At 35.5% G+C, this 23,636-nt stretch overlaps 4 protein-coding genes across 4 annotated transcripts; 1 reads left to right on the plus strand and 3 right to left on the minus strand.

The window, feature by feature from the left end:
* Positions 1–914: 914 nt before the first annotated feature.
* On the plus strand, positions 915–3,378 carry LOC143351703 (ATP-binding cassette sub-family G member 5). The gene is made up of 5 exons (XM_076783526.1): positions 915–1,117; positions 1,346–1,921; positions 2,042–2,264; positions 2,401–2,615; positions 2,700–3,378. The coding sequence occupies exons 1-5, from the start codon at positions 922–924 to the stop codon at positions 3,365–3,367; spliced, it is 1,878 nt and encodes a 625-aa protein (XP_076639641.1). The 5' UTR covers positions 915–921; the 3' UTR covers positions 3,368–3,378.
* Positions 3,379–3,397: 19 nt separating this feature from the next.
* Scot (Succinyl-CoA:3-ketoacid CoA transferase) lies at positions 3,398–6,616 on the minus strand. Its single transcript, XM_076783522.1, has 7 exons — positions 6,300–6,616; positions 5,449–5,829; positions 4,949–5,374; positions 4,614–4,722; positions 4,324–4,540; positions 4,044–4,255; positions 3,398–3,868 (listed from the first exon to the last, which is right to left on the minus strand). The coding sequence occupies exons 1-7, from the start codon at positions 6,387–6,389 to the stop codon at positions 3,678–3,680; spliced, it is 1,626 nt and encodes a 541-aa protein (XP_076639637.1). The 5' UTR covers positions 6,390–6,616; the 3' UTR covers positions 3,398–3,677.
* Positions 6,617–8,126: 1,510 nt separating this feature from the next.
* On the minus strand, positions 8,127–17,745 carry Kermit (PDZ domain-containing protein GIPC-like protein kermit). The gene is made up of 6 exons (XM_076783525.1): positions 17,219–17,745; positions 14,299–14,645; positions 9,341–9,437; positions 8,697–9,079; positions 8,526–8,607; positions 8,127–8,313 (listed from the first exon to the last, which is right to left on the minus strand). The coding sequence occupies exons 2-6, from the start codon at positions 14,635–14,637 to the stop codon at positions 8,156–8,158; spliced, it is 1,059 nt and encodes a 352-aa protein (XP_076639640.1). The 5' UTR covers positions 14,638–14,645; positions 17,219–17,745; the 3' UTR covers positions 8,127–8,155.
* A 1,197-nt stretch (positions 17,746–18,942) lies between these two features.
* Shams (glucoside xylosyltransferase 1 shams) lies at positions 18,943–21,691 on the minus strand. The gene is made up of 2 exons (XM_076776295.1): positions 20,444–21,691; positions 18,943–20,275 (listed from the first exon to the last, which is right to left on the minus strand). The coding sequence occupies exons 1-2, from the start codon at positions 20,885–20,887 to the stop codon at positions 19,622–19,624; spliced, it is 1,098 nt and encodes a 365-aa protein (XP_076632410.1). The 5' UTR covers positions 20,888–21,691; the 3' UTR covers positions 18,943–19,621.
* Positions 21,692–23,636: the final 1,945 nt, after the last annotated feature.

Raw genomic sequence — 23,636 nt, forward strand, 5'->3', positions numbered from 1 at the left:
AGGGAGCCTTTTCTAAACGCTGACTTCTGACAGACGTGCCTTCCGAGTCTCCGCCGGACCCCCTTCTCGGCTCTCCCCCTTCCTTCCCTTTTAGTCTTTCAAGTTCGCAGTGACGCACCCGCCAAGAACTCGGGCCCCACGCCCCACCTTCGGCCAGTGCCAGTTCCGACGTACTCGACCTCCAGTCCCGGAGATAATCTACCAACGGTGTTTCACTCTCGTTTCCTTCTTCAAATCGAAATCCAAGTTTATTTCTTAGGAATAGACTCAAAACTCCATCATACTCGAATCAGTTCCGCCATGATGGACGCTCCGCACGAAGCAATTCTTCTTCCCGAAGGTCTATTTTCGTCCGTGAAGCAATATTACTTGAACGTAACGACAAAGATCGACGACGAAATTTTCGGAGACTTACGAGGGGATTCTATCTCGGTAGTTACACCCGTGTGCTAGTACCGATGGTACGTGTACTTCGACCTCCCACCAATCTCTTCCGAGAGGAGACATTCACCTCGTGAAGCCAACTCCCAGCCAGGTATCGTTACCGATGGCTACGTTTCACATGCAATGTTCGGCCGGCCACTTTTACAACCGTTGTGCTCCCTCGTAGATCGTTTCGTTCGCTTTGCCAGCAACTTCTACTCTCGCATTTTCGACAGCTGACGCATCGTTACGGAGAACAGCCACAGTGTACCACCGGCATCCCACCGAACAGCCGTTGTTTCTTTGTGCTGTTTTCTGCATAGCACGCTCGAAATTCTTCGAGGAAATCTTGGTTCTTGGTCTTCGATTTTCCTTAGGTACGATTAAGGTTCCTAGCCAATCTTGATCGATCGTTAAGTTCCTTTCTCTTGATCTGTTTTTAAGGATCGTGAAGTGGCATGTAACGCGAATGGTCCAGGAGTTGAGTACAGATTCAAAATGATACCGTCGGACTGTACGTTGGATATATCGAACGTATATCATTCCACCGCCGTGGTAATCGAAGGAAGTTGTTTGAACAAATCGGAACCGACTGCGGTATTGAGGGATGTATCCGCTCGAGTTCATGGCGGAGAAGTATTGGCAATTTTAGGCTCGAAGGGATCCGGGAAAAGGGCTCTGCTCGATGTTATTGGTAAGATAGCGATCTATACGCATCGTTCACCCCTTAAATGGGGCGAACGAAAGCTCTATGCACGTATTTTTATCCTACGAACGTAAATGAGTGTAGAATTGTCCAAAGAATGGGGATCCAACGCAGTTCTATGATATTTTAACAACATACAAAATTTTTAAGCAAAAATTCGCACATTCTTGTTCAACAGTGTAATATAGTCGCTCTACCATTCGTTGTATCTTTCAGCCGGAAGGGCCGAAGGAGAAACAAGGGGTAGAGTGACGCTAAACAATAATATATTGACGCCAGAGTTGTTCAGGCGTCATGGTGGATACGTGGCCCACAGATGCCATTTGCTACCGAGTTTAACTGTTCGTCAAACTCTGACGTACGCTACCTGGCTTGCCAATTTAAGCAACAGGGGGGCCAGGGTTCGCCAAACGTTGGCCGATCTGGCGTTATCTCAAGTCGCAAATAGATCTGTAAACGATCTGACAAAGCCAGAATACAGAAGGCTGATGCTAGGAGTTCAGCTTGCTAAGGACCCCACGTTACTTCTTTTAGACGAACCAACCTGGGATACTGATCCCTTGAACACGTATTTAATTGTCTCTATGCTCTGGTCTTACGCGACTAGAAGAGGATCTATAGTCGTTTTAACGATGGAGACTCCGAGATCGGACGTGCTGCCGTTCGTGAGTCGCGTGGCTCTTTTATGTTTAGGGGCAGTGGTGTATTCGGGGCCAACCAGAAGCATGCTGGATTACTTCACTTACATCGGATTTCCGTGTCCAGAACTTGAAAATCCATTAATGTACTATTGTAAGTACCTCTTAACGAGATAGGGTAACCTAAAAAAATTAAATGCCGTGTTATTTACTTTATTCCATACAAAGAGCAAAACTATCAAAAGATTAAGTTACAAGTAAACGATCGCTTTAGTGTGTCTATCGACGGTCGATCGCCGATCCAGAGACCGTTTCCTAGAATCTAATCAGCAAATATCCGTCCTGGTTGACAAGTTCAAAGCCGAGGGTGTTATTTACATGAAAGAGGCTCCGCAAGTGCCGCCAAATGTCAAAGACACGCCACTCGGTATCATGCACAAAGGTCTGGGTCGTGGCATCAAACCGGGTTGCTTTTCCACTCTTCTCGCCCTTTATTTGTGAGTGTATATTCCAATGAATGTGTACATGTAGTGGTGGGACTTCGAATCTTATAGATTCAAAGCAAATCGAAGCGTTCCAAATTTTATCATATGTAATTCTTGTTCAACGAGCATTACAGTATGCACATTTTAGGAGAGGCATGGCGGCAACGTTTGCCTTTAGTAAGTCTGGCTTGGGACACTTCGCCACTCGACTTCTGTTACTACCATTTTCCGTCGCCCTAATGAGCATTTTGTACTCTCATTCGACACCTGTACAGTCCAGAATATTTCTACAAACTGGAGGTTTAGTTTTTAACGTATTGACGTTGTTCTATGTTGCTGGGATAGCATCAACGGCGCTCCTTTGTAAGTCCTCGCAAATTGACGCTCTCTTCGTTCGCACGACGCATTAACGACACCAGCAGGATGTAACGCTTGCTAATTACTCAGTTCCAGGTTATCGTGCTAGATATTATCAAGAGAAAAGGGAGGGTCTTTACGGTGGTGCAATGTTCCTAACCGCGTACGCGTTGTTAAGTTTACCATTAAGTTTTGTCTCGACCATGATTACCATCGGTATTTTAACGCCCATCCTGGAGCTAGACTTGTCGTCTTGGGCTTATGCTTCTGGAGTTCTTTGGGCCAGTTACGTCGCAGCCGAACAAGTAACCGTAGCTGTGCTGATGATTGTCGGTAGACCAGTAACAGGTGCGATAACGGTGTTGTACGTGACATTAGTATCTCTTGTTATTGCATCTGGAGCCGTGAGGAGCTTGAAAGGTTTACCGTATTGGCTTGCTGCTGTTTCCACCGCATTGCCAACGAGATACGCGTCGTTGGCTTTAAATCAACTGGCCATCGACATGCCTATGTTTTTAAACCTGCATTACAACGAAAGTTTCACATGTCCCGGAATACCAGAACTCTGCCGGTACCCAGATGGAAGGACCTACTTGATAGAACGTTTCACACGCGAAGGTGAAAATATTTCAGAAGTGTTGAACGTCGATTTAAATTTATTGATCTCGTTGGCATTTGCTGTCGGTTTGTGTATATTTAATAGCGTACTTTACTTACTACCACTTCCTGCGCGAGTAAAGGCCAAATTTAGAGAATAAACGATATAATTGTTAATCGAACAACATTGATAAAAATATAAACGATGCTCATTCTATCAAAACTTTGTTGTTTCTTCCTCTTTCAGCGTATGTATTACAAAATTATATTACTTCTTTAATTAAGATCTAGCCGCCGCATTATGTTTATAGTACACTTATAATAAGCAAATGCAATTGCAAGATATTCTTAAATATACGTACGTATGTATAATTTTACAATCGAGAACCGTGATATTCAAACGAAGCAAGTGATTAAAAATGTTAATCCTGTCTCGTTTAAATTTAATTTTTAGTAGAACTTTAGTTGGTTCTATTCACAATCATTTACATCCACCTGTCTCATTTCTTTTAGATCGTCGGCTACTGAAAATGTGCAGCCGGTAGAACTAACGATTTCACTTATATCGACCTTAGGTGCAATTTCTATAAGCTTTAATCCTTGCCCTGCAACTACTTCAAATACTGCCATGTCTGTAATTATTAAGTCTACGCATTGTTGACCTGAAACAACATGTCAAAAATGTGTAATTGTCTCTGTTTTAAGATAGTATTCGCTCATTAGTGGACTCGGAAGAAATACTGCAATCGATCTATTCGTTCTACGAAGTTATTGGTGCAATGTTTAGGCGGTAGTATTTCTTTCGAGTCCATTGACGAGCAAATCATCCTGTATCACCTGTAATGGGCAATGTACAACTTTTCAAGATCTTTGGACTTCCATCGCGAGCTTTGTGTTCCATGGTAACCACTACTTTCGTACTTGCCGCAGAAATTAAATCCATTGCACCTCCCATTCCTTTTACCATAGTTCCTGGAATCATCCAGTTAGCCAAATCTCCAGTTTCCGATACTTGCATGCCCCCAAGCATAGTCAAATTTACGTGACCTCTGAAAAAATCAAACTAAACAGTAATTTTCAATTACAAAAATTATTCAAGGTTTATTTTAATATGTACCCTCGAATCATAGCGAAGCTCTCATCACTAGCGAAGAATGATGCTCCTGGTAATATCGTGACCGTCTCCTTTCCAGCGTTAATCAAGTCTGGATCGATCTCACATTCGGTTGGATAGGGACCAAGACCGAGAATACCATTTTCAGATTGCAACGTTACTTTCACGTCTTTAGGAATATACTTGCACACAAGGGTAGGTATACCGACTCCCAAATTGGCTGCAAAGTATTCGTTTATTGAAACCCGAAATGCGTTGTTTTAATATATTTTTTTATTTTCTCAATGTCTTACCATACATTCCATCTTCAAATTCAAGAGCAGCACGCTTCACGATCCTGTCCCTTGCCTTGCTCGCTGGTGTTACTTTTTTAGGTTTCATTGATTCTTTCGTTATTACTTTCTAATTTGTTAAGAAATAAAAAATCTTATAACAAATCGTTTTCATTAAAATAGTTCCCTGGAAATAGGACATCCGTTATATTTCGTAAATTTTAGAGGATTGCGGAAAAACGATTAACTGCTTATTGCAACAGATAAAAAGCAGTTAGTGTAACATATGTTCTTTTTCCAGGGAACTATTAAATTATAGATAGTTAGTTATTTGCAAACTGCAAATATGTACAAACCTCTATTCGTTTTTCGTACGACGGACCTTTAATAATTCTGTCGACAAAAATACCAGGCAAATGTATATTGTCTGGATCCAACTGACCAATTTCTACAATTTCTTCTACTTCAGCAATAGCTATTTTAGCCGCTTTGCACATTACCGGATTAAAATTTCTAGCCGATTTTTTGAAAATTAAGTTTCCAGCTTTGTCTGCTTTCCATGCTTTTACAAGCGCAAAATCTCCTTTGATTGCAGTTTCCATAATATAATTTCTACCATCAAACTGTGCTACGGATCTTGGATCTCCAGATATTTCTGCATTTTTATTTTTGTCGTATTTCACAACTACATTACCATCTTGAATTAAAGTTCCATACGCAGTAGGTGTATAAAAGGCTGGTATACCAGCCCCACCTGCACGAATACGTTCTGCCAATGTACCCTACACATTTAAAATACTTTTACAATGTACACTGTAACTTTAAATCTGAAATCCTGAATGCTATTAATAATCACCTGTGGCGTTAATTCAACTTCTAATTGACCACTAAGATATTGATTTTCAAATTCAGGATTTTCACCAACGTAAGAAGCAATCATTCTCTTAATTCTGTGTTCCTTCAAAAGTAAACCCAATCCAAAGTCTTCAACACCTGCATTATTTGAGACAACAGTTAAATCTTTTGAACCTCTTTTCAGTATGGCTGCTATTAAGTTTTCTGGAATTCCACAAAGTCCAAATCCACCAACCAAGAGTTTAGCACCGTTTGGTATATCTGATACTACTTCGTCTACATTTTTGAATACTTTGCCTTCTCCTACCGGTGGACATAGTTTCTCAACTTCTTCTTCTACTTCAGGAATATCAGTTTTGATTGAAAAGTTAACTGTGCATATCTATTGAAAAATAGTTCTATTGTGTTTATATTCCACATATAAAGTACAATATAATAATACAATAAATTCTTAATTTGTTATTTATGTACATGCACATAAATATGTATATAAATATGAGAACAATCGGTAGAAATGTTGTTAATCTTTAATTGTAACTCCAAGAAAAGAAATTATAAAATATTCCTCTCGTATACTAAAATTACACAACAAAAACTGTTTGTTTAAATATATTTTTTCGATAATTGTTCATAACCAAATGATGACACCGCAATATAAATTTACAAACTACTACAACAATACATTATTCTAAAATGTAATAAAAAGATTTATCATGAAACCATAAGTAAAGCTACTGAACGACGAACTCGTGTCTTTTTTTATATTTGACATTATACTGATAAATGTAAAGTTACATGCTTAGGTTAGGTCTCCGTTATTTAGAACTTTTCAATAGCATAAATGTTACGTACCCTTGAAAGTTTAAAATGTTTATAACTATTGCTTGAACCCGTGTTCACACGGAAAAGCATACAGCTAGCCCTATTTATGGCAAAGGCCATGACTTTCCCTTAAATTCACTCAACAAGTTATACAAAATATTCATACAGGTTAACCTACTGCACGATCTCGAGAGCAATGACTATATCTATACGTCTGCAAATGTAGATAACAGATTCTCAGCTTTAATTTTTCAAAAGTTAGTTGCATATTATTGGCTATAATATATGGTATGATAAAACATTTTTGATTAAAGGAATCACAACAATCTCAAGGTTCGTAATTAAGAATCAAATACTATTACCACAAAACAACAGAAATACGTTAAATCTTGTATTCGCTTCTTTGAGCTCTGAAACGTTTGATATTGTACCTAAATAATATTGCGTAGATTATAAATAAAATAAGTGGTTAATTTAATAATTCAGTATTTGTTGAAAATATTTAATATTACGATGTTCTGGCATAGCGTTTTTATTTTAGTCAACAGAATTAAGCATTGCTATACAATGGAATCTCGATTAGCCGGCTTTATAATAGAGACTTAAGACTTATCAGATAATTGAAATGTGAGGGGAAAAAACTTAAAATACAATTTATATAAGGTGTTCATCCTAATAGTCGCACCGATGTTTGAGACACTAACATTAATCTGCCAAAAGGAATGAATATTTTGAGGGAAACAAAGTAGAATAATAAAAATTTCGAAAAATTTCTTTACTTGATAAAAAACTCAGATCGGCTTGACATGTTTAATTTTTAATGAATTTTAGCTTAGAAATTTGCAATAATTAAAAAAATAACTTTCCTACGCGTTAATGAAACGTACACATTATTCGGAATGTAGGATACTTTCAAGCTGAATGTAAACAGTAAACATACATCTTTATCTCTTATTTATAGCAGGCAGTAGTTTATTACAATAATGTTGATACATATGATTGGGTAAATCTGAACTACCGAAAGATATGGACGAGTATTAATATTTATAACCAAAGCAAGATAAGACTTTGTTCGATATAAACGAAATAATACATTTGTATTTAGCTTATTAATGACCTCACAATGTAACAATTAAGTTTTACTAAGCGAAAGCAAAAATTATAGTTGCATTTGAAATAACAATATTACAATTTTTTAACAAATACATAGTGGTTAAATTTCTATTTTTCTCATTAAATTGTTACGTGTAGCCAAAAATAAAATACTGCATGCATTTTTCGACTAATATTTGTGTCGGCGGATTGTAACAGGAGTGGGGATGTAAACACGCTGTGCCTTCTTCTCGCGGAAAGACGATACTATTGCAAGTAAGAATGTTTTGTCTTGGATTTTTTTCTTTCTGGTTTGCTCTATATTATTTCAGCAACCCATCCAGGGACTAGGCCCGTATTATACACCCACAGGTCAACTGAAATTAAAATGTGTGATTCGTTGCTATCACAATTTGTGGCAACACCATTGATTAACATACGTACAATTCCTACATCAGATAACCAGATCCCGGTTATTAATCGATGTTCCACTGTACTTTGAAAAATTATCACAATATAGTTTCGTTTAGAATATTTTATTTGCTATCTCTTATAGTTCTATATATTTATAAATTTATCTCATAAATTATACAAGTTCTACACACTAATAGGTGAATAATTTACATTGCAATAATTTCGTGGAGTATTCCTTAACGATTTAGATCTTCGGTAGACCTATCACCTCAGTCACTGAGCATGAATAAAATTTTGGTAACGTCGTTTAACAAGTCATTTAACATACAAATCATGGCTTTAAGTGCTCTATTTTGTTTTTATTTAAACAATTATTTGTATTATCGATGTCGTCCGGCCCTAGCATCTGTAACAGCACCCCATAATTCAATGACAAAGTCATCGGTAAACCCGAAAGCCTCCAAATCTGAATTGTCTATTGCCTCTGCGAATTCGATGCTGTTGCCTTTACCTTCGGCAAGCTCCCAAATTTGCGTTGCTGTTTCGGAACAAAACTCAATTAATATTAAATTAACGTAATCGCTTAACCAGACAAGATACCATTAGAAAACGAAACATTAAAAGATCAATATTTAAACTTCAAAGCATTGCCATCTTTTTAATTACTGACTTCATCGTTTAATTTGTGGGTAGCGTATCAATATTTCGTCTTCCAATAGCACTATACACTTCTACAAAAAGTCTACATGCCTAATTCCGTGTCATAGATACCCATGAAGCTCTCTAAAATTACGTTAATCTTTTCAATGCCTATCGTGGCAGCATCATCCACCTATCGATGAGAAACGGAAAGAAGAGATAAAGACAGTTATTAAAATTGTCCATTTCTTATAGCTGACTCCTCATTAAAGAAACGGTTACCATCTCTATAATTTGCGCGCTTCCGTCGGCTTTAAACCTTAGCGTCTCTTTTCCGGAACCGTAACCCGATTTCTTTCCTTTCTTGAGGTCTCCTCGCGGACCAATGTTTCCAAAGCCATTTTTCAACGGTTCGATCAGCCTTAACGTAAAAGTGGAACCTTTCGGGATCTCCTTCAACATTTTCGCTACCTCGAAGTGTCGTTTACCGATCAAACTATCCGAGTTGATTTTCTCTATATGATCCCCCACCTCGATCACCTTTATCCTGTCGATCACGGATCCTTCCTTTATACGTTTTATGAAGGCATATCCTGCGCCGTTATCGGTTATCGTTAATCCTAGAGCGTCGTCGGTCTTCACCAACTCAATTTCTTTAGGTCGACCTGATACAATATATTATCGATACACTATCGAGAGGTTTCTAAAGAGCTTCTAAAGAGTTTTTCGATAATAGCGACAGTTTTCATTCTAATGTACATTCAATGACATTAAGGAATTTGACAACAAAATAAAAGACACACTACGACGTTGCAAAAATTAGTTTGTAATATGGAGAATCAAATATTTGAAATCACTAAATTTAATTGGAAGTTCCATTATTGGACAATCCTGAAGTCCTTATAGGTCCAAATGTTGTCACGTACCTTTCTTATGCGCAAATATAAAATCGCCAACCCCAATCTGACTACCTAGCAATTCCGTCATCTCTATTTTGTGCGTGTTTAGCGTGCAGAAAAGTATCTGAAAGAGAAAAACGATCATTAAAATATTGCTGAAAACGAACGTTTCGTGTATGTTGCGCTACATGTAAAATTTCTATACTATAGGGTGTTCAGCCACCACTGAGAAAAATTCTAATGGGAGATTCTAGAGGCCAAAATAAAACGAAAATTAAGAATATCAATTTCTTGACTGGGGCTTCATTGAAAAGTTATTAAAAAATTGAATTAAAAAATTTCAAATCATTCTGAAAAAATTATTTTTGGCTGCAGGACTCAATTACAATCATTTTTTGTGAATACACACACACCTGAAATGCCACTCATTTATGAAAAAAAAATTCGAATAGGTATTGAAATTAGACGAAATTAAAAAATTTCAAATCATACTAAAAAAATTATATTTAGTTACAAGGGTCAATTATAAGTATTTTTGGTGAATAGACATACCCTCGAAATCCTACCCACTTTCGAGAAAAAAATTCGAGAAGGTGTGAAATTTTTCGACAAAATTAAAAACTTTCAAATCGTTCTGGAAAAATTATTTTCGGTTGCGGGGGTCAATTACAATAATTTTTGATGAATAGACCTACCCCCAAAATCCTACCCACTTTCTACAAAAAAATTCAATACGGGTGGAACTTTAAACGTTAATAACTTTTTAACGAAGCCTCCATCAACAAATTAGTATTCTTGATTTTCGTCTTATTTTGGCCTTTAGAATCTCCTATTAAAATTTTCCCCAGGGGTAGCCGAACACCCTGTATATTCAATGATATTTTTCTTTTTTAAATGAAATCACATAGTTTTTAATAATCATTATTTTGCACACAATGATCAAATGAACTATAGAACACTACATTTTGGCAGACTTTATGCATTACAACGACCAATACAACTAAAAATGTAATGAAACTTATACTTTTCTTTTTAAAATCCTAAATTATCTTGTGTTCTAGTGCACATGTATATAACAATTCTTACATAGAATACCGCTGCAATCTTCAACTGGTTTTATAATTTGGACATAAGAATTATTATTTTAATATCGTTTTCACGAATAAAATGCAGTCGAGTATTAATTTCATGTTTTTCAATTTAAAAATCATTTAATTAAAAAGTTTGAGAAAGGCAGATCTAATTTATCTAAGAGTATACAAGAAAATACAGCTAGAATCTATTTAAGGAAACAGAAAGTCTCTGATCTTTCATATTACTGCAGTCGTATTAGCGATCCGTCAACTTTCACCGTGGCTTTTAACCGGTGTTACGGAATAGTGGTTCGATTTTGTCTTTGATTTAATACGTTCACTGCGGTGACTATTTTTTCGTGGTCTTTTTCATATTTGATGCATGGTTCGATTACACTTTGCTCTAGACTTTCATATCTGGCGGCACGGAGAAAATAGAAGGATAGACTATTCAGTTACGCTTCGTAAATCTCAATGAAAATAGTAGAAAAATTACAGAGATAACATCTTGACATCAAACGAAGTTTGAATGAAGTATAATACAAATACAGTGGATGCAAATGTCTTCGCACAGTAACTAATTATGGCTAAAATATACATGTATAACGTAACTTAATAAATTAGGGGATCCTTCATATTGTTTTTCATGCGTGTAAATTTATATATTGTAGAATGACATTTTTGCTTTTGTATAACTTTATATCCTCGGATCAAAGTTACAATAAATAGAACCCACTCTACCATACAGAAGACTATAAATAACTATATGTATAACGGTACATTGTGCAAAGCCGCTGAGCGAGGAAAGAAATAATTCTAATCGAAACGGATGAGCGATACATAATCGGACAAATTAAAATTTAAACGCAAAACTATATAGAGTGTTTAAAAAATAAGGTTCAAGACATTAAGAGATTATAGCACTCGCTAAGGAAAATAAACAATGTATAATCCAACATGAGTTCTGAAAACAATACTCATTGTACAGTTGCATAAAAAAAAAAAAAGAATGTCTATTTCATACGAAGTGAAAGGATAGCCTTGACTAGATGAGCGTTACCAAAATGAACTGAGATCTTGTATGGAAGTTACTGATATTTTACAAATGCCAAATTTAGCTTTCTTTGGCCCGTCGCTGTACGTAGAAATGAATTTTGAATAGCAAGATTTGCATTTTCATCAGCTTCATGAACATTCTGATTACTGTGTGACGGTCAACTTAGTAAATGTGCTGGCAACGGCATTTACAACCTGTTATTACACGGCAAGTTACACGCAACTCTGCGTCGAGCCGGAGAGAACGTAACCACCAGATCGACGAGAGGCCGCAGCCCGTAACCGATGTTTCCTGTATCCGGAATATTACTCTCTCCCTATAGAGAGCCAAGCATGCTGAAATGAACTATACGCACTAAGAATCTCCATTTGTACAGAAATTACCGCCAAGAATGATTAACAGGTTCATCACTGTCATGGTGGTCACTGGTGACCGGCGGTTCGAACCTACAACGCGTGTTTAAAACGCTTACAATAAAAGAATCTTATTGCTCGTAAATTCTTGAACGATCTCATTAATATAAGGAATACTACTAAACAACAAGTGCTCCATTTAACTATTGAATATTTATATCTGTTACGCTATACTTTGAAAAAATGTCGAAGATACTCCCAGACTGGAAAAACTGGTGTGTCAACGTGTTAAGTGACTTTGACCATGTACCGTACTCGAAGATCATTTAAAGTTTGTGATACCGTACATCATTTGCTATCTGTCTCGACATCGGTGAGAACACAACAACGATAAGAAAAGAACGGATTGCGAAACGTGTGATCTTGTTTAAAAAGAAACATGAATCATATGACTATATCGTATTGTAACTGATGTCAAAGTAAATACAACGAAACAGATATATGACAAGATGATCTTTAACACATTGACTGCTACAATGGTCACTTGTGATCGACCCTCCAAACTTACAACGTGTTTTTGTAGCGCTAATTTTTGTACTTTTTGTAGGTTTATGCAGGATGTTTCACCTAATTCTGGCCACTCAAATATTTCCTCCAATTGTGATGATATAACAAATATTTTATATACAATTCAAATGTTATCAAAAAGACCAATATGTTGTCAAAGATATTTCTTTTTAAAAGTCATTTTTTCAGTGTTTTTATAAGTGCACGTTTTTGCTTCTGATGTTAAAATACATTCAGATATGTACATGATGTGATCATTGGATCCCTGAAATTGAAATTGAATCGTTTACTTTTTTTTTTAAGTTATCATAGTAATAAATAATAGATCATTAAAATTGTGTCCTATTAAAATGAACAATAAGAGACTGCCTTGCACTTTCAAATGCTTCAAGATTAATACCAGTTATTCTGTTTTTCTTGTTCAGAAACAGCTAATTTCTTCGATACCGACACCAACGACTACGGTTAAATAGTTGCACAATATATCAAAGACAAAAAAATTGCAATTTTTTAAACGTGTACTCAAATATACAGGAATATTGAACATTTCGATATCAAATATTTTGTTTATCTGCAACAAAAATTCATATAAAATTACAAAAAATTAAGTCAAAAAAACACAATGCTGTGTTGCATAGAAACTATTATACATAAATAAACAAAATATTAAGAAATAAATGTACTTTTATTACAGATATTTCATATAATATTGGAAAATCAAGATTAAGTCAATAGAATCAGATATTCAGTTTTCGCAATAAGCAAGGGAGTCCAGAAGGGAGACGATTAGTAAAATACGATTTTATTCTTTAACAAGACAATGTCTCAAACTATACAGCAAAAAGTGTTACAATTTATTTTTAACAAACTTAAATTAACATTTTGGACTGGCCCCTGCAAAAATTTCGATCTTTCGCTAATGAAAAATAAGCGAACTATGTTCGAATTAAGTAGAAAATAAAATTTGTCCACCTACTCGAATTTATTTCTCGAAAGTACGTAGGATTTCGGGGGTATGTCTCTTCACCAAAAATGATTATAAATAACCCCCGCAACCGAAAATAATTTTTCCAAAACGATTTGAAATTTTTTTTTTCCGTCGAAAAATTTAGGCACCTACTACCCCCTGTCGATTTTTCTTAAAAATTCCTTTTTCGTTTTTAGTAATTTTGTTTGACACCCTACAGAAAAGTTGTCTAATACTTTTTTGTAGGTACCCATGAGCTCTACTTCAGAAAAAAGTTTCATTGAAATATATTCACAATTGTAGGAGTTATGGTTGTTTGAAAATTGAACCATTTTTATGGGGTTTTTCTCATTTTGCGGGGTCACGGACCAACTTTACGAATACTTTTGCGATTTGTATATATTCTCTATCAAAATACGCGTAGTTTGCTTTTTTAAACATTAAAATCGTCCAATCCGTTCAGAAGTTATGACGTTTTAAAGATTCGCATGAAAATTCGGGCAGACATTTCTGGCCAGAAATTAGATTTTCGGTAAGGAATTTTTTTCTCGAAACTGAGTAAGATTTCGGGGGTATGTCTATTCACCAAAAATGCTTGCAATTGACCCCTGCAACTAAAAATAATTTTTTTAGAACGATTTGGAATTTTTTAATTTTGCCATAAAATTTCTGCACCTATTTGAATTTTTTTCTCGAAAGTGCGTAGGAATTTGGGGGTATGTCTATTCACCAAAAATTATTGTAATTGACCCCCGCAACCAAAAATAATTTTTTCAGAATAATTTGAAATATTCTAATTTAATTTTGTAATAACTTTTTAACAAAGCTTCCATCAAGAAATTGATATTCTTGATTTTCGTCTCATTTTGGCCTCTAAAATCTCTCATTAAAATATATCCCAGGGATGGCCGAGCACCCTGTACACATTAATCGATTTTTTCTTGTTTACAGAAATAAATAAGACTTACTTCTTCTACGGGTAATTCGTAGCATTCCGCTATTTTCTGATAAAGTTCCCGCACATTGCTGAAACCCGATATCAGACCTGTGGGACTACCGTGCGCCAGTTGACAATGAAACACCAAAGGCGGCCTAGATACTCTGGATGATCGTCGTTGCTCTTGCGTTTGATTGTGAGAAACGGCATTGTTCTTTTGGCCACGCGTGCTGTTGTCAGCGTCAGTGGCTTCCTGGTCGTTTTCGTTACCATTTTGGTGACAATGGTTGTTCCCATAATGCGTGCCACCATTCGAAACCTTTTCCAACGTAGGTGACCTTTGCACGACACGCGCCTTGAACAGCGGCATGTTTAACTCTGCGGAACACGCGTTTAGTTTCCTTTTTCGATTAACGTTCCAGCGTTATTTAAACAAAAATTAGGGATGGGACTTGCGGAGTTTCTACTCAGAATTAATGACGTTAACTTTTACCTGCCAAAAACAAAACTCTTATCAAACCTCCAAAACAAGAGATTGATAACTATTTACGAGAACCACTACTTCTGCATTCCACAACTATTTTTAGATTTTGGTAGGATGATATAAGATAAACATTCACAGAGACTTCACAGTTGATAAAAGAAGTCGATTAAACCAGGAAAATATTCAAATGCTAGTATTTAAAAAAAAAAAAAATGTTTATTAGATATTTTTGTAAGTAAATATTAATATTTGATTCTTTATTATTTTATAAAATCGAGCGCATCTATTACTTTCTAATTTTCTACCTCAGCCTTTATTATACTTGTGCATAGACAAAAGTTATTCAGAGCGAATGCTGCAATTTAAGTATTTATACAAATTAATTCCTTTTCAGGCCAATATCTTTATATCGCTTGTTCGTTTATTTAAATTGTACTTTGTTTTAATATGTTTATGTTTCATTTAATTATATTCGATAAATGGAATGATTTTCTATTTAAACAAATTCGTTATGATTTTAACCATCCTGACAAAATAGATAATTTTTAGAAACATTACAAAAAGGTAAGTATTTAGATTTAGAGTTTCGAAAGTTTTCAGTTTTGAGTGTTTCGAGACCTCGCGATGTTTCGGATTTGGATCTCGCAAAACTAAAAATTAGGTTTTGACCTACATCTATAAGAAATGTTAGTTTCGAAATTATTAATGAGGAGAATGCTGAGCAAAAATTGTATTCTGGCCACAGAACATCAACGTTAGTGGAGAACAAACACACCGCTGACGTTGGCGAGAGAATGGATCAGAAAAACTTTCAAGTAAGAGAGAAATTATATTCTACTGGGTGTTTCCTTCATCGTAAGTATCCAGAATGTCTCCGTTTCTTTCGATCATTGTTCGTTTCGAAGAGATACATATTATAATACGAAAACGATTCGTTTCAGAGCCATATTTTTTTAAATTTTAAGTTCTTCGAACTTTTTTGTTAAGACCAATTCAATGCCTATAATACTGTCACTTTCTCATGATCTCGAACGTGAAAAATTGAAAAATATTTTCATCAAATTTAAAACTGATAGCATAATTTCAAGCTTCAGTATCAGTTAATTAATAAATAACAATGTATATTATCATCGTCACTTCGAAACTGCAATTGGGAAACAATCGATTATTAATTATATTTAAAAATATATTGAAGTTAAAGATAATCGTTTTGAATATATTCTGAAATAAAGTAGTACATATTACCTCCAAAAACATATTAATTTTATCATTCTCTCTCGTATGAACGTGTTTCCTGTTATTAAAGACCGCTTAAAGATCAACGTATCATACAGAATCCGGAAAAAAGTATTCATTCACCTCTAGATGCTCTATTAAAGCCAATACATCAATTTTTCTAAGAGAATTTTCGTTTATGCAGACTAATTATGATATTTCTTTCTTTTAACGTCATTAGATATTTCAATAATACACATTTGTTTACTATAAAAAGAATAATATGATCTACGTTAAGAAACAAAAACACGTATACATATACAGGGTGTTCGGCCACCCCTGGGGAAAATTTTAATGGAAGATTATAGAGGTCAAAATAGGACGAAAATCAAGAATACCAATTTGTTGATGGAGGCTTCGTTAAAAAGTTATTAACGTTTAAAGTTCCACTCATTCTGAATTTTTTTCTCGAAAATGCGCAGGATTGCGGGGGTATGTCTATTCACCGAAAATGATTGTAATTGACCCCTTCAACTAAAAATAATTTTTTTAGGACGATTTGAAACTTTTCAATTTTGTTGAAAAATTTGTCTACCTACTCGAATTTTTTTCTCGAAAATGCGTAGGATTTCGGGGGTATGTCTATTTACCAAAAATGATTGTAATTGACCCCCGCAGCCGAAAACAATTTTTCCAGAACGATTTGAAATTTTTTAATTTAATTGTTAATAACTTTTTAACGAAGCTTCCATCAACAAATTGGTATTCTTGATTTTCGTCTTATTTTGGCCTCTAGAATCTCCCATTAAAATTTTTCCCAGGGGTATCGGAACACCCTGTATATACACCGGGATTCCCCTCATTCTATTGTTTTATGACCGACAATGGTAATGGCGATGACCTTCAAAACTCGGAAAAATGACAAAATATTGCATTTCTTCTTAAAAAGAAAACAACAGACGATTTATAGGAATATGAAATTTAAAAAGATTAATATCAAAATGGATTTCTACGGTAGCGCCTCGCAAAAGCACGAGAACCACTGCAAGTTGGTATTGGATTAATGGATCGTTGGCTTCGCGTTACAGTTCTCACAGTTATTAATTTCGACGCGTTCAGTCGCTCGATTAGTCGTTCGATGATATTTTAGCTGTCGCTTCTCGCCGTGCGCGAAAAATTTCGAAAGCACGTCGCCGACAGTGTCCCCGATTAAAAGAATAAAAGGAATAATGGAAAATGACGAGTCTCTCACCTTTTCTCCGGACGAAGTAATAGTAAAAAGATGCACAGAGACACCGAGGCAAAACGGTAGGTCTAGTGACGCGAAGAAACGGTATACTCGATGTTCCAGCGATACCTCATATCTGGCCTACTGCTCGCAGTTATGTTTCACTCGTTGACAATCTTTCCTTATCGTTTTTATCGCCGTCTGTACGGTTCTTATCGTACTGGTAGATCGCTACCCACGCGAGCGTACTTCATCGTAGATCGTCGATCCCACCTTCTCTCGCTTATGAATGCATACGAACGAGCGAACGTTCTCTCTGTGTTTTCCTCGCTCGATGCAAGGCAAGCGACCGTTCAACTGTGCATCGAACGACTTTAAAGCCGCCTGTTAATTCGTTTAACGCGAAAGACGCTCGCGAAGGTATTTCCGACGCGATAAATTCTCTTCGAAGCACAATTTCACAAGCACATAGCACGCACCACGATCGTGATCGTAACCCGCAGGAGCGTATCTCCGCACTGCTGTACAGTTTCCTTACCTTACCGTGAACCCTCCGAATATAATGCCCCCTCTCTTTCTATCTACGAAATACCGAACTATTCGAGCACATACTTCCATCTGCAAACAAATTTATGACACGAATCGTTAACTCGATGCTTTATTGGTAAAAGACTACTGTAATGGCGTGAGAAAGTTTCTAATTTTGATGAATTTGCATTTATTTCATTTTTAAGGAAACTCTTGCACGCCACTATAATATACGTATATTTTATAGTAAGCTTACGAAAGTATTCGAACACTTGCAATTGCGAACGTAAACAAGATATACAAATTAAAGTTTTATATTAACTTTGTAATATTAAGAATTATATTAACCAGATTTTGAAAGCAATTAATAATCGTATAATATAATTTTGTATACCTCTTTCAATATTCATATTCGATTTTGATCCCGAAATTTTTCTGTCAAAGGACACAGTGATGCCATCTAGTAGTGAAAACACTTGATCGCTAGTACTACACAATTATCTATAAATCCCAAATTTTCCTTATAACATGTCGCGATATTTCTTCATAATACAAAATTCATTATTCATTTAACACAATTGTCAACAATTATATGTGGTTTTTACGACGTAATGCAAGAGAATCGATTCGTTTCACACTTGTAGATCATGGATCGGTATGGATGACAATATTGGAGTGTAGTAATTGTTTGCAACAAAATCACTGCTATTACAGAAAACAGTACTCTCGATGTAAACGATATATCCATACAATCTTTTTTCCTAACACATTTACTTTACAAACCAAAGACAATATTAATTAATAAAAAATATATCATATCGTATTCAATGTTTACAAACACTAAAGCAAGTTAAAATAATAAGTTATGTACATTAAGGTGGACCTCATTTTTTAATCATGCAAATTCTTACGATGCGACCTCCTAGGTTTGTTTCGTTTAATAAAAAATAATTTTTGTAAAACCAAAACTCAATAGGGCAACAAGAACCAATACTACAAATGACTTGAAGTTTCGATATTTTAGTGAATTTACGCTAATTTCGGGGGTAGCTTTATTCTAATATTTTCTCTAGATAAGTTAAAACTTATTTTAGTAAATGTTAATTTTATTTTTAATTTTTGTTTCTTACTTAAGTCAAAAATTTTTTTTACGCCAAATGGTACAACTTGTTGAAAAAAGATTTTTTTTACCGAGAATAATTAAAATCCACCCGAACGTAGTGAATTACACTTGTCTTAAAAAATATCCAATTTATTTTTCTGAAAAACAAAGCCTTATAAGACAAAATTTTATTTTACAAATTCAACTTATTTTTACATAAAGAATCATTCCATTTTTGGTTGTATTACCAATTACGCCCCGCCTTACATAAAATTCTTAGCACACGAAGTACAGATATAATTATATCAAACATTTTTTGACAATTTTGATCCTTATACTTTGTATAACGATAGCAACTTTTTTTTAAAAAAGTAATCTAAATTGAATATAATAATACTTATTAAATATAAGAAAACTTTTGTATAAAGATTTTCCTAAATCTATCCGACGAGTATTGTCAAACGATCTTAGATAAAAATGTAATAACATCTTTTTTACGTTATGTCTTGTAAAACAGTAACAATCACAGCGCACTTGTTAACAAATAAAATGAGAATGCACTACAGAGATACGTCAGTCTGTGTACAGGATTCACATTAACGTGTAGAACTGTTTATACTATACAGTTTATTTTAATATTACCAATTATTAAATTACGTATATAGAAATTGAAATGTATTCCAGTAAGATATCAAAGGAAGTCCTACACTGAAATAGCTATGTTCTACGCGTTATTGCTTTGTCATATGTGTACAATATCTATATAGTCTTACAATACTGGAAAAGACATTTAAATATTATTGCTGACCTAAATGTAGTTCAGGCTGAATAATGAATACTTTCCATACTTTGCCACAGTTAGATCTGTGTTCCGAAGCTAAATAATTTCTCATTGGCACTAATAAATAATCATACGGATCTGTATTTAGTTGATACTCTTGCATAGCTTTATAAACAGCTTTAAACGGTGGTTGTTTCTGCGAATGAAACGTACCTCTAGATCCGTGTAAAACCAAAGCTCCTTCTTTTTCTGCCTTAGTACAAACAGGCATATACATACAATGATCGGGTCTATAATTATATCTGCAAGAGTATACGTAAAGTTTTTCAGGATGATAATGAAATATGATGTTTATTATGTCTTGATCTCCCCATGTTATCTTCAATTTATATTCCTTATGTATAGGTATCACATAGTCTATCCACCTAAAGTCTCTCATTCTTGTCAAATTCATCAACATCACACCAGAATTCACACCTAATTTTCCATAATATGGATGCTTCGCAAATCTATTATACCATGCTGTGTTAGGATCTTCATGCTCTGGGCTTAAAGCTGCCAACTGACTCGAATTCATTTTCTTAAATTCATCCCAAATTTTTTCTGGTGGAGCTAAGAACAGAGTGTCCGTATCCACATAAAGAACAGCATCGGTATCATTTAAAACCGACTATAACATATAAAATACACATAACAAGAAAAGTTATTTTTCAATAATCAAGATAAATTATAATTTTCAAGTACTTATTTGTTTATTTATTTATAGGAGAGCCCTTTAGTAGATATGGGTGTAATGTGAGGAAGATAAGCGAGTTTATTTATAATAAAACATACTTACAGGTAGAAACAATCTTTGAGCAGCACAAGGCTTGAACAATTTTTTCCACATTATTGCATCACTGCCTTCTGGGAAGGTAATAGATTTGACTATGAAGTCAAAAGTTTTGTTGGATAATAGTTTCCATTCTGCCAACTTCTCATTAAATGCAGGAATCAAATTATTCTCTGCCAAAACAATGAATTGCAGAGGTCTATTAGTGAAAACTAAAGCAGACTTGAGCATTGTCAGTGCTTCGTTTAATCTGTCTCCGCAGACCACAACACATATTGTCACTTCTTCTATTATCAGAGGAGGTACGAATTTTTTGGCAGTTGTTGAAGCAATAGCAACCTCTTTAGACTGAGCATCGTATATCTTGTTCGAGAAATTAATTAAGTTAAGTAATATTATTAACGCAACGAAGATAAGGCACAAGAAAAACAATTTATACACAGATTTCATTGTTGTACTTTTCCAGTTTCACATCTTCCACCGACTTTCCGCTGATGCACGATCGGTGGAAAATACTGTGGAAGAACTTGCCATTTTGATGTCCTTCCTTTTTGTTTATAATTCAGGAATATAACCTCACTACTATAACTAAACGATAACAAATAGAAGACACTATCGTGCAGTTAGATACACATAGAGATCATTCGAAATAAGTCAAAAGGAATGTCAAATATCCTTAGAAAAGAAACATTCTTGTTAAACACAGCTCAAAAGAAGATTTGAATTGTACAAATGTCTACGTTCTTCCACTTTCGAAAATATCGATTGATGTGTTCCACCTTGACAACAGAACCTGTTTTTGACTCCCACGTAAATTTTCACAGATTGAGTAGCTACAGAGTGATTCTCCCTCCAATATAACAGAAAGGAATTCCGCCGCCTAAACACCGCGGCAATAATCCCATGTATGTTTACAGTTGAGACCACTGTGGCGGAGACCAATGTGGCCAGATTTGGCATAATTCATTGTATCGACAACGATACTAGTAACGTCGAACTTCTTTAGCGTCTAACGGAGTGGTAGGGAAAGTCACATATCCTACCGCAAAAGCCATGTTACGTGAGCTCGGCACTTCGCGTAACTTCGGGCAATTGAGAAAGAAGACGTGTGTGAGCCTTTCTTTCTTGCTCCTGTAACAGCTGCAATACAACCTCGCGACATTCGGCATAGAATTTCGAATCTCGACTGCCCAGGTATTTCTACGTTCCGACCTATATAGGCACATACATACGCAAACGAGATATACAAATACACCCTTCACCTTATGGCTTTCGTGGCCCAACTGACTGCCATACCGACCTGAAAATTCGGGGGTGACTTTAGCGTCCTCTTCTCATGGATGGTGGTCAGTTGAGAAACTATTCACTGAATTAGTATTGATAAGCAAACAGCTGTAGGTGTACGTAAATACATGTGAGTTGACTCTGGAAGGGATTAAAATTCATTTCTGAATCTGTTGGTAACGTTGCGAGTGACACGGAAATGGTAATGGGGCTCTAGAACCCCATACCATTTCCGTGTCACTCGCAACGTTACCAACAGATTTAGAAATGAACACAAGAGGAAGTGAGACAGAAAATTAAATTACAGAAATTTTATTATTTTTTAACGCAATGAAAGCTGTACGGTTCATAATTGGACATTAATTGATTAATTTCATTAGAGTAATCAATCGATTAAGATTATTTAAAAATTTCAAGATTATTAAAATACCTGAGGATGTATTTCATTGATACGTACACCGCAACTCACATGTATTTACCCATGGACAGCTTCGGGAATTCAAGAAAGAAGGCGAATGTGAGTCTTTCTTTCTTGCTTTCGAAACAGTTGATATCCGATTTGTGTCAATCTGCATACGATTTTGAGTCTCAACTGCCCAGGCATTTTTATTTTCCAACTCATGTATACCTATTACACATAAACGAGGTAAAGAATAGACCTATCGTTAGTGGGATGAACGCTATCGTTGTACCACGAGTGTCTTATAACATAAGATATACTCTTTCAAAGTGGAACAAAATGTTAAAAAGATCATGCATCAACTTATAAGGGGATCCTCGTAAGAAGGCTTTAATTTTCGTAATGGTTTTAATGGGTCAATGATCAACAATGACTAGCTTATGGTCACTGGTGGTCAACAGTGAGGTTGACATCAAGGTCAGCGGTCCAGTGAAGATCCAGAAATGGTCAAGAGGTGGGACCAACCGAAATAGCGTTGTTTTCTAGACCAAGCTGTTCTTAACTCTTCACGTTGACACTGTCTCCCCACTCTTCGACTTCCCCACTCGAAGATTACCGCTGGACAAATTCTTCAGTACCCCTGGAGCATCCAGGGGGAACGGGTCTCGCGGGCCTAAGTCAGGCCATTTGTGGAGCGCTGACCACTGGGGACCAGGACTGACCAAGACTGACCAGGAGTGACCAGAACTGACCACTACTGACCAGTGAAGATACGACTACTGACCAGAACTGACCATTACTGACCAGTGCCGGACCGTGATGACCACTGGTAAGAATTACTTAAAATTGCTCTCCCCCCTTCGATACCAATTCAACGTTATGGAACTGTCTAACGCTTTTGCTAAATTACGAATCGTTTCTTATGTTACAGCTGGACCTTCGGTGCTTCCTTGGTAATGGTAATTAATACTCAACAAGTAGTAAGCCCACTTTACTTATTTATATTATTATCACAAAATTGACCAGTATATTTTATTTGTTTGGTCATAATTCAATGTTCTTTGACTGTCCGGTTTTATCTGATTATTATGTTGTCCTCCTTTATTTCTATTACTGCCTCATTTTTTGAATTGACCTGATTGTGTTGAATCATATACCATTTTTGTTTGCATATTATTTTATGAATGTTGTTAATCCATGTATTATTTTTCTTTGCATACTATTTTATGGATTTTAATGTCACTGATTAGAATAAGATTTTTATTCTTGTTCTATTTCGCTAAGATATTTTGTTCAATTCTTGGGTATTTTCACTCTTTAATTTCATCGGTGGATTTTCAATTCTGCTCAATCTTTGTTTCTGTTCATCTTCGTGTGTATGGTTCTTCAGCTAATTTCCGTAATTGTTTGCTATTTTACTTCGACATTATCTCTCCTTCTATTTATCTCTCGTTACGCAAGTATAGGTAGAATACTTTGTTTGTATCATGTGTAAATTTTGTACATTTCCTTAGG

Source organism: Colletes latitarsis, chromosome 2, assembly GCF_051014445.1.
Source record: "Colletes latitarsis isolate SP2378_abdomen chromosome 2, iyColLati1, whole genome shotgun sequence".
Taxonomy (NCBI): Eukaryota; Metazoa; Arthropoda; class Insecta; order Hymenoptera; family Colletidae; genus Colletes; species Colletes latitarsis.